At 37.8% G+C, this 18348-nt stretch overlaps 1 protein-coding gene across 2 annotated transcripts in view; it reads left to right on the top strand.

Moving 5' to 3' along the window:
* PARP8 (poly(ADP-ribose) polymerase family member 8) overlaps nt 1-18348 on the top strand; it is a 114325-nt gene that overhangs the window by 54780 nt on the left and 41197 nt on the right. For both annotated transcript variants that reach the window (XM_062512720.1, XM_062512719.1), the window contains exons 4-9: nt 3741-3830; nt 5136-5206; nt 7567-7644; nt 12202-12296; nt 15556-15616; nt 16647-16737. In XM_062512720.1, the coding sequence (XP_062368704.1) occupies nt 3741-3830; nt 5136-5206; nt 7567-7644; nt 12202-12296; nt 15556-15616; nt 16647-16737 (486 nt within the window). The remainder of the gene's footprint in view (nt 1-3740; nt 3831-5135; nt 5207-7566; nt 7645-12201; nt 12297-15555; nt 15617-16646; nt 16738-18348) is intronic.

The raw sequence follows: 18348 nt of genomic DNA, 5'->3' as shown, positions 1-18348 counted from the left end.
ACTGAACCAGCAGCAGTTATTTGCACAGCACATGAGAGCTCATTTCCTGGCAAACTCTTCTGTCTGATAGACCTCAATATTTCCTTGTGGGTGTTATTTACAGCATGTCCTGACAGCATACAAGCCTGAGTGACTTTAGTGTCCCTGAAATCTGATGAATATTCTGTGCCATCATGCCCTATATTTTAAAGGCAGATAGCATTTGAACATTTCACACAGTAGTTAGCTTGGAGTGGAGAATAAATCAGTAGATGTTGACTGATTAAAATCCAACCCTTCAGGGCTTTAGAAGAGCTGATTTCATTCACATCTCAAGCTTTTTCAGGATTTATGTGTGCTTTATAATGAAGAGATGCTCAGTATGTTTGGTACAGGACTTTTTGCCATTTTTGTAATTTTGACCATAAAACACTCATTTTAACTCGGTGATCCCAGTTCTTTGTTGCCTGTTTTTGTCCTAAATTTCTAACATTTTTGCTGACTGTGTCTCCCTTCTCAGACACATATCTTAAGGGACATGTCAGGGTGTGATGGTGTCAAGTCTGGGAAGCTCTGTGCTGATGTCCTCAGCTGGAGGGTGTTCTTCAAGTACTGCTGCAGGCTGATGGAATTTGGAGCAGGACGTGCTCTCAAATTTCTCACAGGATAAACCTTTACAGATTAAGGATTAAATCCATTAGTGCATAGCTACAGCAAACTTGTGTCCTGTGTAGATTAAGACTATGTAATACAGAGTGGATCAGGTATGTAAATTCAAGACAAGGTCAGAGTTGATCATCAGACAAATTGCTAATGTGTGCAATAAATACAGAAGAGATTAGTCCACTATAAAAGTGATGTAATTAAGCTACAATGATACCACCAAAAGTAAATTTTGGATACTAAAAGAAGAGTCGTGGGTAGTGTACACATGCCCACAGCCTGCTTTGGTGTAATGTATGCAGCATCACCACTTTGGTACTGACAACAGTGTATAGCTGTTGCTGAATCATTTCATGAAGCATCAAATGCAAGCATCTGAATTTTAAATTGTACCTATAGAAACTGTAATGTGGCATGACAACTTTCAATAATGGAAGATGTTTGAAAGCTTGATATTTAAGAGTGAAACCTAAAAATGTGCTCACAAAGGCACACTGGGGACTTAACAGGAATAATGTTGAGACAGCAACGTCTGAAAGTTACATATCCATTGCTGGAGTTTTGGAAACATAACTGAAAAGTTTAGAGGCAGATAATAACAGCTGCAACAAAGTATTGCTGTAACAATTTTCTCATAACATTGACACAACTGGGGAAAATAATCCTTCTAAGGAGCTGTTGTAGAATATCACATTGTAGATATGTGATATGTAGATATGTAGATATCACACATGTAGAATATCAATGAGTAGAGTGAAGTCCCACTAATGTGAATGCGTCATGACTTCTGTGGGAACCAGCAGAGCAGCAACTATTTTGCTAATGAATTTTATGTTCAGAATTATTTGTGTTGGCTGACAGAAACCTGCAGAACTGCTGTAGTCCTTTACCCCAGTGATTTGTAGGCTACACACCTTTCTTAGACCTTAATAGGTTGCAGCAGAGATGGAGAAAGCCAGTTTGGTGACAAGTAGTCTGCTTCATTCCTCTGCTAGGTCTAGGCACTATGTCCTCCAGTGAAGAGGATTGGTGTTCCTAGGTGTCAAGTTGAAGAAAACATATCAAAGCCATTATCTTAATTTCAAGTCTCATCATATTAGTGGAAGGGAAAAAGAGCCCTAATAGCTGCCAAATAGATGGGAAAAAAAAAAAACTTCACAGTGAAAGTCATATTATCCAGCTGCCAAGAAAGAATGATGATAGACATAAAATTACAATTAGAATCTATAAAGCCTGTATAGATGAGCAGGCCTTTTTCCAAATACGTATGTCGACTCTGTACAGAACATACACTGTTACTAGTTTTCTGTGCAGCAATAAGCTGTAGCACAAGGATTTCCTCTCCCTTCCATGTATGTGGTGTTAGGTGTATTTAGAGCCAAATGATGGCTCAATTAACTCAGTAGACTCTATAGCTGTAACTTACATTCCCAAAACTGGGAAACACATGTGCTTGTGTTGTATGTTCAAGGTGGGCACAGAAATAATTGTAACAGCAAGGTGGAGAATGTAAAGAGAGGCAAGGCAGGACTTCTTGCAGATGGCAAGCTGCAGCTGACCTGTGGCTGTAGCTCACAAACCCTAATGCCCGCAGACAAAAGTGGGAGAAGGAATGAATGCTGGCAGAAGAGACCCCACTTAGTTCACATGATGCCATGGCTGTAAAACATGTTCCTGTGCCTGGTGTGCAGCTGAACAGCCACAGATTCATGTTTTGCTGTGCCCATAGGAGTGCAGTGCTTGGGTACCTGTGGTGTTGGCCCCCCACAGCATTGCCTGCACACAGCATGTGGGTGTGCAGCCAGCCACAGATCCCTCAGATTGCCTCTCAGGACAGCACAGGAGTGGGAGTAGGCAAGGGTGTGCCACAGAGTCACACAGATGTGTGGCAGATGTGTGTGAACATGGCAGAAAGGTGTTTTGCAGGTGGCATCCAGGAAAACCCATCTATGTGTGCAGTGTAGCTGCTGCCCTGCCCAGCCTGGCACACAATGCAAGGAGCAGCCACAGCCCCATGTTCCCTCTTGATAAAGGTGGCTGAGAACTGCTGTGATACAAAGGATTTTACTGAACTTCCTTCAAATTAATGCTAACACCTGTTACATTTCACTGGGAGCTCTCAAAAGCTTTGAGGCTGTAGTAATATTCTTAAAATTGAACGTGAATTCATGTACGCTGCTGGTGTGGGACCACAGTGTTCAAAACTGTAATACTTAAGTTTCTCTTTCAGTTCTCTTATTTGTCACTTCATCTGTGATTATCTTGTCACCCTTCTGCTCTAGAGCATAGGTTTCAATTCAGCCCAGATCATTAGAAACCAAAGTATAATTTCATTCATAAGCAGTTCAGCAATACATGCAAAATTAGCCTCTGCAAATAGTACAGAAAACCCTGCTGCTTCTTGGTTTTTGTTAGTAAGCATTTAGTTGGAAAGCAAAAAAAGGAACCAAGCCAAAAAACCCCCAACAGGCACACTCCTCAGTCTAATCTCTACATTTGTAAAGAAAATTTAGTGAAATAGAGTCACAATATTCATACATACCAATGTTTTTGTTAAGTGGGAGGGATTTCTTTTCTCCCTGAATCAGGCAGAAGAAAGGTTGTCCAATGATTAGAAGACACTTCAAATAACCTTTATGTGCCTAGGCAAAATGAGGTGCAGGTATTTTGCATAATTGCCTGTTAACACCCAGCTCTCAGTGCAGCTTTCACTCAGCATATCAGATCTAGCTTGAGTTTTGGTGTCAGACATAGCAAAAAACATAGAAAACTGTATTAATTTTGGGAAAGGTTGGACTCTCTAAGCCTTGTGGGTTGGGTCAGAGTAGTGCTTGGTGAGATTCACAAAAGCCATGACATCAAACTCCATGGTTTTGCTTTATAAACTTTGGGTCTGAATCTCCTGTACTTATAATATTTTTCTTTTTGTTAACAACTTTAAGGGAAAATAGCCAAACACACCAGGAAGGTGATAGTGCTCAGCTTCCCTAAGCATCTGGGAAGTGGTTCCTCGTGATACAAATCTGGGATTAGAAACATTGGAAGGGGCTGACAAAGCACAATGGAACTTCACCATGCAAAGTGTTTTTCTTTTGTAGATAACACTTACGTTTCCAGTTCTGATAATGATGAAGATGTGTTAGTTACAACAGAGCCAATTCCAGTAATTTTCCACCAAATTGCTACAGGTAATCCTATGTCGTGAGAGTTTTATCAAGTTCATAATTTCAGAGGAAAGATAAGATGTTGTCTGAACTTAGAGGGAGATATGATGTTAGAGTGTTCAGCTGTAAGGTTTGCTATTTCCTCTGGCCTTGTTCTAGTAAATTTTCCTGCACTTCAGAATAGAAGAAATTAAAATATTTCTTTTGGGGATCACTACAACTATGTGCAGAATGTATTTTTTGCTCTTAATGTCTTGCAGCCTGTGCTAGAGCAATTCCACTTGAATACAGCTAGAGGTACTTAATACTTCCCAATTATGGGTTTTCATGATCACTTGCTTAAAACTTCACTAAATCTTCACAATTAGGGATGAAGCAGTCTAAAACTACCACTGCCTCTAGTGAATTATTTCAGGGAATGGTTCAGCTGTTTTGCTATATTCGACAATAGACAAATGATTTGTTTTTTTCCCAATGATTTTGGGGCCCTCTCATTATAAATTATTTCCATATTTTCAAAAAGTACTTGACACATGAAAGAGTATGCTTGTCAGACATTCAGGCACATTTATACTGTATTTAATAAAGATTGGTGCACACCCCATGGAGACATTTTAGATTCTAGCCAACAAATTCTCTGATTATTTCAGGCTGCAGAAGAAACTGCACAGAGCACTCTTAATTCTGGCAGTTCTTCAGACAGGAACACTTGACTTTGTAATTTATTATTATTATTATTACTATTATTATTATTCATTAAGGCATTTTTTTTGCATAACATAGAATTATTTTGAATTCCATTGGGGGACCAGTATGATCTTCTGTCTCTATCTCATTTGTACAGATGTAAATCAAGAGTAATGGTACTGAAGTTACTGCAGTGGCACAAACAAAACCTTGCTATTATCAACAGAAGTTTGTGATAAGTTTTTAAAAAAATGTTAAATTTTTAAACACTTGCAGATATTTCTTTACTTTGTAGAGAAATTAAGCCTGTAATTTACAATAGAGTAAAAACCTACCTTATATGTAGAAGATTTTATTTTCCTGAGAGTTTTGATTTTTCATTCTTTTATAAGTTATATGAAATTAATGAATTACAGTAAATTATAAATCATGAATTGGGAAAAACAAATGTTCTAGATGGATCAGCTGAATTTCAATTCACACTTAAAAAGAGTCTTCTGGGAAGTAGGGGCATCTTAATTTTAGACTGTTGCATTTTAAACTCTTTGATGCATTTCATGTCTGTAACTTTTTGTTCCCTATGTGCAAAATGATTAAACTTTTTTTTCACACATATGTTCCTTGTTTTCCTTTTTTTTTAAGAATTAAGAAAAACCAGTGATGTCAACTATTGCTTATCCATAAAGTCAAAATTACAGAGGGAGAATGGAGAGGTATGTATTTTTTGTATGCATATTTTAACAGAAATTATTTTGGGAAACAAAAGAAAAGAATAGAATATTAATGTTTACCATAGACTTCCTGTCAAAATGTGCTTATTCAATCTGTGCATGTTTACATGTTTTGAAAAGTGACCATGTTTCTCTTGGTTTCATAAATAGATTAATCAGTAATTCATTTAGTTGGGATAGAGATTCTCCTCCTATGCTAGGAAATATGTTTTTGGTGTTTCATTTTTTGTTCAACAGTGTTGTAGACCCTGTTGACCCTAAATAGGCAGCTCTCCTGGGAAAGTACACAGTGATTCTTTTACCTTTAAGCTTACTCTGGCACACAAGGCCTCATCTCAATTCCTTCCTACTCACTGCTTCTTCATACAGCCTGCAGCAATCCCACTGCAGACTCCAGACCTCTGCAGGACTCTGTTCACTATAAGCAGGGTCTTGAATATCAGGGTTTTCCAGGCACAGTGGTACTGGCCCTGTGCCTCTGGCATGGCTCTCTGACCAGTCTTGCTGAGACATTAAGAAAGAAGGGTCATTAAGGTGAAATCTACACTTGGGACTTGACAGTGTCATGACCTCAAAGAAGGTACTACACAGGCTCCTTCCTCAAGCAAGAGATTGAGCATTGTCAGGAGTTCAGGTGCTTGACCTGAAGTCTTTCTTCAGTCAGGGTGGGTGCTGAGTTTCTTACCCTGGAAAGGGGTGGTAAGCATGCCTAGATGCTATGTATATGTTTTTTTTAGTAAATGAAGTGTCATTTGATGTGAAAAACTGCACTGAAAATACTTTGCTTCTACTGCGTCATCATTGTATTCACTGCTCTGTGAACATAGAAACAAGTGTGGGAAGAATTTACCCATTTCCTTAAAAGCCTAAAATATAGTTAGCTTCTGTCAGACAGAGTTTGAGCTTGTAATTTGTTTCTAGTTGACTCAGGTACTTAAATGTGAAAAAAACTGAAAAAAAACCTTTTATAAAAAGTCCCTTAAAACTGATGATTTCTGTTGGCTAGACAGTTCAAGGTTTGGCTACGTTTGTCTCTATTGTAATGTGAGAGTTCTGTGTGGAATTTTTGTTCAGTTGATTTCTGTTCTGAAAGAGACTTCCTTCTGAAGTAATTTTATTATAAAACAAAGAAGACTAAAGTTATTTCATTTAATTTCAGTGAAGTAGAAGCAGAAATTATTTTTATGCCTTACCAGAAATTGTCATGAGATTGGATAAATGCAGTTTCACACTGTATGTATACATGCAATGAGTAGAGCAGGAACTTAGAGGCAGAGGAAGAAAAGTGGGATTACAATGTCTGACCATATAAATTGGTGATAAATGTATACACCTACTGACATTTATGGCTGTGAAATTCAAGGCTAAGTTCTACTTTTTTGATTCATATTTCTGATTTCTGTTCCATTATGACATGTCTGTGTAGGACACAAAGAAAGGAGGGGTGAATACATTATGTTCAGGTTGAAGGGAAGAATTGTGGTTTTACCAGGTGTTCTTTAGGGGCTACTAGTCAGCAGAGGGCATAGAAATAATACGTGCATTGTGGGAAACAAGAATTACTCTCTCAAGCAGTTATATAACTAAGTAAAGGTTCAGTGGTGGGAAACAGAATTTAACATTTTGTCTCACGCTGAGTTGCAATCAGTACCAGGATCAGTTCAGTTTACTTAATGATACTATTCACAAAACAGCCTATTTGGAACCTGTTTTACTTAGGTAAGCATACGACTTTCTAATCCTTACTTTTCACTGTCTCAGAGCAGAGCTACTCAGAAAATTAAGATTGGAACTTTCCTGGCACCAGGATGAAATTTCTGTTAAAAATAATAATTAAGCAGCAGAGTGTCAGGTTGACACAGAAGGAAACATTAGATATTCCATGCTTAGAATTGGATTATTTTGTGAAATAAACCCCTAATAGGGTTTAATTATGAAAATAAGTAAAATAAAATCGTAGTAGGTTTCTGACACACTGGAAGATGTATGTCCAGAACTAGTCTTGATGGGAAAGTTATGCTTTATTTAGCAAAAGTACAGAGTGAAGTATCTTCACAAAGTCTGCTGAATTATCCAGTTTTTAAAAATGCCATGCTGTGTTTGTAACTGCACAAGTATTATTTCTCCGACATATATTCAAGATGTTTTTACATATTAGGTCCTTTTTTCATACGATATTTAATCATTCTTAAAATGGGGTCCTCTGGGAAAATTATTCTAAAAGATCTCTTAAGAAAGGATGCTAGGAGCTTTTTTGTAAAAGCATGATTCCTGTAGTTACATTTAGAATTGCAAGGTCAACATATTACTTTTATCATTGTTAACTTTGCTTTTCCATTAAGGAGTCACGGCACAGCAGCACAGTTGAAGAAGACTCTGAAGGAGATAATGACTCTGAGGAATTTTATTATGGAGGACAGGTAATGCAGGAAATTTTTTGCACAAGTTCCAAGAAAGCAATATTTGAAAGTTCTTATGTTAATTCCATTACAAATTTATGATAATATTTAATTTCTTATGGGTTTGAGTGTTGAGTAGAATGGCATATATGTATACACATATAATTTTATCATATGTACATATAATTTTATTGAATAAATATTGAACATGTTCCAATTTATCATTATAGCATATTCAAAATAAGATTACTTTGCTTACTTTTGAGAGCTTTAAGAATGGAAAAATAAAATACCCTTCAAAAACCTTGAAAATAGAAGGTAGTTGCTTATTTCCAGGAAACAGATAACTGACTCTGTAAAGCTTTCCTTGTTATTAATACAAATGGGAAGTAAGGCTGGATCCAAATCTGTTTCCTTCTGGAGAATTGCCATTTTTTAAAGCAAAGAGAACTGCATTTTTATGGTGGAAATCGTTACTACAAAACAATTTTGGTCTAGGCAATAGTCCATTCTTTTTCTGAGCTCTAGAGTAAAATTCACCTTGAAAAATGCTGCATATTTTAGATGATCGTACGGCTCTCTGTCTTTCCTTCTTGGTCTCTCAGCAGAATCCATTCTTACATTCTCTTGTGCATTCGGAAATAAAAATCTTCTCATGCCTTTTTTCTTTTGCAGTGTGCTTCATGCTGCTAGTCTCTTTATTCAGATTTCTCTTACTTTTTAGCCTCAATGTTGTCCCAAGGAATCATTCCTTGCTTATGTTATTAGAACTGTTTATTTTGACGGACATTTTATCGAATTATGGTTGCTGTTTATGAAGGTTGTCCCTTCCCTCAGCCTTGAGGCTGAAGCCATCCGTGCCCCGGGTGCAGAGCCAAGGCTGCAGGAGCACGCCAGCAGTGCCAGCAGGGTGGGTCAGTGCAGAGAGCGTGGGATGCTGAGCAGGACATCGCTGAGCCTCTTCCCTTGCAGAGCCAACAGTGCTGTGGGGTTAGCACACAAAATTCATGTTGAGGTGCTTTACAGCAGAAAAAAACAAAACCAACAAAAAACCCACAAACAAACAACCCCATGCCCCTGAAAAGCTGTTGAAAGTTATATTGAAACTGGAGCTGAAATAATGTATTTTCATTGTCTGAAATAGCTAACATGGGGAATTGATTCATGTTCAGTTTAGAAATGACTGCAGGAATTGCCTCCCTTCAGATGCTGGCTCCTACAGCCCCATGCTGGGGAGTGCTGGGGAGGACCATACACATAATTCACTGGAAAGAGCAATGTTTTATTTTAATCTGCCTGAGAGGAAAAAGCTTCTGATCTTGTCCTGTGGTGATGAGTCGCATGTACTCGCTTCATTTTTCAACTCTGAAGAAAGGGCAATAACCTCAAGGTGAAGGAAAAGGCAGAAAACAGCTGGGAGTGCTTAATTCTTGAACCAGGGCTCATACATTTGTTAAAGGATGCCTGGCTGTGCCTGAATGAATTAATAAATATTAACGCTGCCTGTGAGATACAAACACAGATAGCAGTACATCATTTTGCAAGGTGTAAAAGAGCTGTGTAATAGACTGGTTGGAATTCAAGTTCCTTATATTAAAATGGAAACTAGATTGTATTGCACTATCTTCTCTATGAGGTAGATTTTGCTGAAGGAATAGTAGCTGGTAAAAAGAAAAATGAGGTCTACAATAAAAATAGAATGCCAGCTGATTATTACTGTCTTGAATGTATAATATCCATAAACAAAATATGGTGAACAAAAAACCAAAACAAAACAACAAAAAAGACAGCAAAGAAAGTGTTTTTAAAGAAGAAAAAAGGACATGTCTAATTGTCTAATTTAAAATTTCATGGTCAAAAAAACAAAAGTCTAACAAAGACATTTAGAGTTAAAAAATAATACTGAGACTCAGAGAATAAATAGGAAACCTGGTAATGAGCAAAGTCCCTTGAATGACAAAAAAGAACAGTCCTTTTTCAAGTACAGTGGTTGTAGGAATTGTAAAATGAACACCAGGTAGGTGTATTGAGGAGACAAAAGATTTGACCATAAATATGGGGAACAATTGCAAGGCAGGCTCCTTCATTAGAGACAAGTGTCTGCTGTGCCCACAGAGAGAGGGGACAGAAATACTGACTTTAACAAATAGAGGGACGAGACACGAGTGTAATTGTGTGCAATACCGTTCAGAAGGATGGAGGTCAGGGATAATTCTTAGCATTTCTAAGTGGCTACAGCTGGAAAGACAGAGCTGCTGCTGCTGCTGATGAAATGAGGCCCATGGAAGATGGGAAATGGCATTTGATGGGCAATGTAAAGAAGAGGCAACCTTTTGCTCGTAAATTAAATGTTTGTATCCACTTCCTAGGCACCTACTTGTAATCCTCCCTAAGGATTTAATGGATAAATACTTTAAAGTAGCTAAGTGGTTCAATAGTCTAAGACCTATTGATTTTCAATGGGATTTAGTTTTGTAAATTGCTTAATCTCCTTTTAAAAAGCAACCTTTTGTCAAATAATCTGAATAAGGTCTCAGATTAAAAACAGAGACTTTCTAAATACAGACCTTTCAGTCACAGCAAAGTTACCAGATTTTTTAGCTTTTATAGCCACCTTTTCTGCAGCTCTGTAAGTTCTTTGTCTGAATCTCTATCTTCTACATTTGCAAATAAGAACAAGAGATGAAAACAGAAACACTACTGCCTTTGGCTCTCTCTCTGCATGTCTCTTGTGCTTCAGCTACAAGACATATTTGAAAATGCAGAAATGCAAAACTCTGACAGCCTCCTCTGCATACATCAATATGTCTGTGGCACTAATTCAGGGGTGGGAAGTACCATACTGTGGTTTTAGAATTTGCCAGAGCACCGTTTTATTTTCTTTTTTGAGCTCAAAGCCTCTTACGTTAGAAAAAAAAAGTCATGTTGAGCAGTTTAGTGTTCTGCACAATGTTCCTTTTGTATTTTACTATTATTAAAACATAAGACTGATTTTAAAATCTGGTTTAGAAGCAACAAAGGTGGCAAGTACACCACAGCTACAGTTTGTGAAATGATTGCTGTGCTTTCTTTGGAAGCAGGACAGCAATTATTTACGCATCTTTAAAGAATGCTTCTCTGAGTAATGAGCATGTAAAAAGGATTGGTTTCCCCCTGCCTAAAGTGAAAAAAAAAAATACAATAACGATTTGCTTCTCATGCTCTTCTACTTGGAAAATTGTTCTGACATGCCTGCCCAAATGAAGGAAGGATACTTTTTTATAACCTTCTGGTCATTAATATTATTGGTATCCCTGAAAAATACATGTCCATTCTATGATGATGAATTCTCTGCCTTATACTTAAAGAATTCTAGGTCTAAGTCTGATCAAATTACTCTCTGCTTATTTTAAAATGTAAAAAAGTGATCATCTGATTATTATTTTAATACTAATGAAATTTAATTAAATTGAAAAACACATCTCTAAGTATCAGAGCTGAAAGCATCATAGTACTAGTTTCCTACAGATTTGGGTGTACAGATGGAAGAAACAGTACTGCAGTTGGATGTGGTCTGCAATAACAAGAATTCTCTGCAGGATTCCTGTATAAGGTTATATATATGTGGGTCTAAAGGGATAAATTACATTCTGCTGCTTTGCTCTCTGAATTTGTCAAAGATACAGACCAAATCCTACGGTCATCTCATTTCTGTGGAATTACTGTCATTCTAATTGTTGTAAATACATAGATTTAGGTTCACACAGTCAGGATCATTTTGCTTGAAAAGAAGGTAATAATAGACAGATGATGAATAGATTGCTACATGCCCAAAGAGGTATTTTGGACCTTGTAGAAGATAGGAGGGTATTAATTAATTTTACTTCATACAGTCCAACCAAACCAGCTCACAGGTTTTGCTTTTTAGTGAAAGCATGAATATAACTTTTTCCATTTTTCTTGTAGAGTTTGTAGGGGTTTGGTGGCTAGACATATACTTTTTTATGCCTTCTCTGGTGGAATACTTAACATGAGAAAATGTTCTTCTAATTTATTTTTTTTCATCTCATATTATTACTGGTGGGTAGAATGCAGCCGATGACTAAGCTGAAAATGTAATTTAGATGCTGAGGTGCTGGGTGTAGGGAATAGTTTCATGCTTCTCTTGCACCCAAGCCATTCCGTGTCTAGTATATATGAGAGTGTGACAACAAGCAAGAGCAAGCAAACCTTTGTGCTGTAATGGTGGGACTAGGATAACAAGACTGGGGACATCTGGTTCTTACCCTACTTAACATTTTTAAAATACACAAGTATCCCAGAACAAATCCTGGGACAAAATAGGACAGATGGATGAGTCCTTTGCAGCTTCTCTTCCCACAAACAGGAAGAGAAACCTCAAAACACTTCAAGGCTTCAGTGCAGGGGTGCCTGCTTTGAAAATCCTACTAATTTAGCAGATGAGGTGGCCTCACGGCTTCAACTTGTTCCTTCTGAGTGTGGCATTGATGCAACGTATTTTACAGAGAACTTTAAAGAGTCTAAATCAAGTGCCAGAAATGAAATAAAGAACTCCCAAGATATTTTCTTCCCCAACAGGTTAGCTACGATGGAGAACTTCATAAGCACCCACAGCTGGAGGCTGATTTAACAGCAGTGAGAGAGATCTATGGACCTAATGCAGTATCTCTCAGGTATGGCATTGGCCTTTCTATATTGTGGAACCTTTAATTAATATTCTGGACTTTGAATTCTATATGGACCTTCCCTGACTGCCGAAGCACAAGTCTTTTCTGGTGAATTTTGCATGTTGTGTGACAAAAGGAGGGAGCACTGCAAAACAGCATCAGTGCTGGGTTTTTAGGGGTTCTTTTGTGGTTCAGCATGGTTAGTTCATGTGGTTCAGCAAGTAGCTGTGCTGAGAACAGCCCTGTTCTAAAACATTATAGTCTTTTGCAGTTTGAGTTAGGCAGTTGTGTTTTGTTGTAAATTACTATTCAGTATTTCTCAAAAACCTTGTTAAACTCTTTTTCTGTCATATTCTGTATTTTGCCCTGAAGGTGAACAAGAGGAATGATAAGAGATTTAATAAATACTTTCCCTAGAGAACAACTGAAGGAATTGGATTTGTCTAGTCTAGGAGAAAAGGAGAGGGAGAAGACACAATAACAGTTTTTCTTCTTCATAAAAGCTGTTTGTAGGTAGAATAAGTGATCAGATACTCTGTATTGTCATCATGAGAAAGACAGTAAGAATCTAGGGTTTGATCAGAGGTTAGGGAAGTTTTCAAATTGTGGGAATCTAAAGCATCCTGCACAGGGAAGTAGTGGAACCTAGGTCAGATGTGAATTGCTTAGAGTAGTTGCACACAAATTCTGTTGGGCATATATGAATGTGCATGATTCTGCCATAGTGCATGTCAGTGTGGGATATATATTTTAACATGCCTCAGGTATTTTTCAGAAAACTTCATTTTCTGTCAACTTAATAATTCCATAAAAGTAACACATAGGTAAGATATAACAGACCTGACAGATGCAAGGAAAATATCAAAGTTGTGATACAAACCAAGTAAGAAGAGAGAGCATACCTACAGCTATGATGTGCTATACATTTTCAAATTAAATGGAAATCTATTGCACTTCAAGAATTTGGGGAATTGAAATCTGAATAGCTGTGTATAGGTTTAGGAAATTAATACATGTTTATTTGCTGAACTGATGACTGAAATTCCTTTAAGCTCCTAAAATGGAAGCATTATATGTAACCTTAAATGCATGTAGTTTATTGAATCAGCTGTTTCACTGGAAACACTGTGATCCCCTTGAGCTCCCTATACTAGAAACTGGCACATGTAGCTGCTTTTAGCATGTGAAAAACTTCAGTGCTTTGTCCACTCTGTTGCAGCTGAAAATATTTACAAATTCTTGGAAATATACCCCACAGCTTTAAACATTCATTTTCATCCTTCTTGTGCAGCTCCACTTCTCTAAGTAGAGTGGAGTCTGACAAGGGACTGAGAGACGTATTTCCTAGACATATTTCCTAGCTGACCCTTCTTACAGTAATCTCTCGTTGTCACAGAGTCAGTTTTACATGTAAAAGTGAAGTTTCTGTACCTGCATACTTTTCACCACTGCCCTTAGAAATCTGGCAACAAAAACCCTGAGAAAGTGATCCATTCACCTGCTTACTTGTTTATGGCCAGAGAAACTCTAGGAGCATCAAAATCAAGATGTGTTGATGAATCCATTGTAGACAGCATATCATAAGATGCAGGTGTTGGAATAAAACATAATTTCCTCTTCATGTCAGCTTGGGAAGTTAAAACTAGTTAGCATTGTGTCTAAAATCCATCTTCGAGGATAGTAGTGGGGTGGGAGCAAATGGATTTCAGTGAGTATGGAAAGTCACAGTTAAAACTGATTTTTATCTTATTCATTCTTCACTAATATTTCTATTCCATTAGTTTAATCATTCCTCTGTTTAATTTATAAAATCATTCTTGTTTACAGCCTTTTGAATCTATTATGCCAGTAACACCAGGCTGCATTCATAAAAATTGCATAACAATGTTTGAATCTTCTGGAAAGTGAACAAAAAAAGCCTGATGCCACTGCTGTGTAAGTTAGTGGCTAAGCCATTCAGTAGGTGGAGAGCTTCCCTGTTTCAAAGCCAGTTTTCAGTGAGCTGTAGGTCAGCAAGCGCCTGTACAGCTCTGGGTGAGGTGACACTGGAGCAGCGCTAAAGGTGGCTGGGAAGTCTCCTGTAATATGGCCCTATCCTGCTGTTCACCTGCCCTGTGTGTGCCTTGCGTGGACAGACCTGATCTAGAGAGAGAACCTGGGTTTTCCCTGACCAGAATTCTAGAACCATTGGGTTGCTGAGTTTTGGTGGAATGAGCTCCCTCACCAAACTTCACAAGAGTTCAAGCGATTTCCAGTGCAAACTCAGCCCTACCACAGCTGAGAGATCACTTTGGTAGGAAACTGTTACATTTTAGTATTTCAAAACTGCCATATTGACTGATTTAGGCACAACTGCTGCTTTGCACTTAGTCAAATTTAATAAAAAAGCATGGAAGTCACTGTGAGAACAAGCATAGAAATGCAGGTTTAAAGTTAAAAAAACCCTAGTAACTGGAACCTAACCTGTGAAAATGTGAGAGATAGTACCTTTACAGAGTTGTCCACTTAAGTAATGTAAATGAAATGGAAAAAAGTTTTTTGTTTAGGTGTTTGAATAGCTCTGTTTCTAGCTCTGTTTTTCAGAAGTCTTCAAGTACGTTGAGGGAGGGCAATCAGAGCAAGTCAGAAAATAAGAGGCAGAAAAGTCACAGTTTAAATGTAAGATTTCAGATGGCAATGAAATGCATGTTAAATCTGAATCTTGCAATGCTACACACAACAGATAAAAAATATAACTATTGCCTTGAGCACATTAGAGGGCAGTCTTTATTTTTGACAAACAAGTGCTTGAATATATGAAGCAATCCCCCAGGTACAACAGGCCATCTTCCAAGCTGTGTTGTATTTTTCTTCAGTGATTTATCTGATGCTTATTCTTAGGTTACTAGCTGTTAATCTGAAATACTTCTGAACATTACCAAAGGATGTTCTTGTGACATAAATGGGAGCAACATGTGACTATTAATTTTTCTTTGTTCATCTGTGCGATATGTGAGACAGAAATACGTAGAAGCAATGGAGAGATTTTGGGGGAATTAGTGGAAAGATTTAGCCTGTTTAAGCAAGATTCTCTGAAAAAAGCTTTTAAATGCAGCAGATGGTCACCCACTGGGAATATTGATCCAATCTATGTAAATGTGTATTTTGTAACTATTCTGATTTTTACACATAAGATAATCCTTTATAAAATCTTCCATCTTGTAAGGACTCCTGGATTGAGGAGTATCTTAAAGAGCTCTAATGTAATGTAATTATTTCCTTTCAGGGAATATGGAGCCATTGATGATGTAGATATTGATCTACATATTGATGTTAGCTTTCTTGATGTAAGTAATCTAATCGCAGAATTACATAATGAACATTAATATCCATTTGATTTTGCTACACATCAGACTCTGTAGACAACCACTGATACTTCCCTTTTTTGGAGACTTGATCTTCACAAGTGGGTGTCACATTATTGATTGATACATGGTGGAAAGGTTTTGTTTCCTTTTATGACCACATTGTTAAAATTTTGTGTTAGGCTTTTATGACCACATCTTTCTTTCCTCCCAAATATTTTTGTGAATGGTAAATGTTTTAGTAAATATAAATGAAACACCATTATTTTTGTGTTAACCTAGACATGAGTCAGGTGAAAGCACTTCTTACAGTCCTGAAGGGAAGAGGACTTGTCAGGAGTGCTCCTGTACAGTAATTACAGAGAGGTTTGACTGGCAAGGGGACAGTGGTGCTGTTTGTTGACTGGCACCATGGCTTCTCTAGCTGTTGTGTGTGTCATTCAGCTTCACACTTCATCACCTCATCTGTGCAGCAACTTCCTGGCCTCTATATAAAGAATAAAAATGAGAGCTTTTAAGGGCAACATTAGCTTCTGCATAGATATGTCTTATTTGCAGGTCCACACAGCACATAAGACAGTTACTGAACCTCACTAAAATGTTAAGAAAATCTGATCATAACTTGAATTATTTAGAGCAATTTTAAGGAGCAAAAGTTTCTTTGCTATTAGTTAGGGGGCTAATTTCTATTCTGTCTTCTTTGTTCCTTTGCTGCTCAGCTTTGAAGCAGAACCTCTTGGTAGATGGGTATGTGTCTGTACGTGCAGTGTTGTGTATAAACCTCTGCTTGGTTTAAAGGAGCTCACTCCAGAACTGGATGCAGTCTGACACTGCTCTTCAGGGGATGTTGATGTGCTATAATCTGTCCTGAGTCTAAAGTGTAAAGCTGGAGTAAACAACTGGGTAAATGGATGGATGGTGTTTATAGCAACCTAAGGTAGACTGATAAAAAGCAGTAGTTCCTCATGATGGCTGATTATGTCTGTTCTTTACTGTTTTTGTCTTAAACTAGGAGGAGATTGCTGTGGCTTGGGATGTAATTCGCACAGAGCCTATAATAGTGCGACTGCACTGTTCACTTACACAGTACCTAAATGGTCCAGGTTGGTCAGTTGTGTATTCTTCCTGTGCCTTGGGGTATTCTTCCAGCCATGGGGTAGACACTTACTCACTACCACATCTTTGACCCTGCATGTTCTCTGTTCTATTTCTTAGAGGAGTCCTGTTGATTTGAAATTAGGCTCACATATATCTGCATGGCTAGGCTCTTCCTAGTGACACAGGCATCTAATTTAAACTTTCATAGGTTGATTTTGGGAACTTGTTTTCCTTATATCCTTTGAGATGTGACTGCTTGCCCTGGGAACCAGGGTTAAGGAGTAAAGTTCAGGAGTTCCTAATATGTGATCTCCTCATTTTTGAAATCAAACACAGATCTGCACAGATAAGATATAACTGATAATAGAGACATACACAGACCTGTGCAGCACATTAACATGCCCTTCTTCATGCAGCTTTAAAGAGTCAGGCCATAGTAATTGCCCTTTCAGTTTCTGGTTTCTGTATGAATATGTGAATTCTGGGAATCTTAAGATTTGAAAGAATTTTTAAGTGAATAAGGGTTCCTCATGAGAGAAAAACAGTCCAGCTTACGAAGAATCAACTGATTTTGAAGATTGGTAAGCATTCATATGCGAGAGTCAACTTCAGATATATTTTACAGTGCAAGTCAGACGCACTTTGGGTAACAACTTTGCCAGCCTTGGAGACTTGCAGTACAGGCTGTCAGTTCAGGCTTTTATCTGTGGGAGAATTCTGCCTCTGGAAAATGAATAGATATTTTCAGTCCTGTTTAGTAAAATCTGTCCCAATGAACTATCTCTATAGGATATGTTGTCTGACAAGTCTGACTATAAGCTATATTCTGCTCACTCAAATAAGCATTTCATTATACCAATTTTCTTTTCCCCTTGACTTTGGTCTTTATGTCTGTGGTTTATTACTTCAATTGTTTTTGTTAATATACAAATCTTAAAGTATGCATTTGCAATAGCAGGAAGCAGTATTAGTATTCAGAACATTTCTGTCAAAATGTAATTTACAAAATGAAGAAGTGCAGCAAAAAAGAGAAGTTGAAGTGTGTAGAGCAGCGTGCAGTGAAAAATGAGAAGTAACAAGAATATATATTGTGCATTGCTGGCTAGGTTGAGGTAGGAAACACAGTTCCCAGCACTGCAGCTGACTGCTTGTGGGAGTGCCTGAGTTCTGAGAAAGGCAGGAGCAGGGCCACAGGCAAGAGCTCTGCTAACACTGGTTGTATGAGCTCAGCTGCTGTTGCAGCCATGTCTCTCTACTTACTAGCAAAGCACAGTGAGATCCACCATCTTTTGTGTTAATTCTGTGAATTCCTCTTCTGTTTTCTTGAGAATACGGGGCCAGAATTTTATGCTGTATCTTTTTCTGCTACACTACATTCTGTTGAGTGAGAAATGGGAGCACAGTACATTCCAAATACAGTGGGGATATGAGTTCCACCATGTAGCTGTGTAATATACTGATTTTAGATAGTTTTTCTAGTTAATAGCTTGTTTCAGTGGTGTCTGTGTGGGCAGTTTGTCCCTTGTGCCTTAGAAACTAGTCTTAGAGAGGATGAATCAGCTAGTGGAGATATTGGCATGTCTCCTCTGAATGTAGAGTCTAGACAAAAAAAAATT

Source organism: Cinclus cinclus, chromosome Z (assembly GCF_963662255.1).
Source record: "Cinclus cinclus chromosome Z, bCinCin1.1, whole genome shotgun sequence".
Lineage (NCBI taxonomy): Eukaryota > Metazoa > Chordata > Aves > Passeriformes > Cinclidae > Cinclus > Cinclus cinclus.
This window is presented reverse-complemented; position numbering and strand designations above follow the sequence as displayed.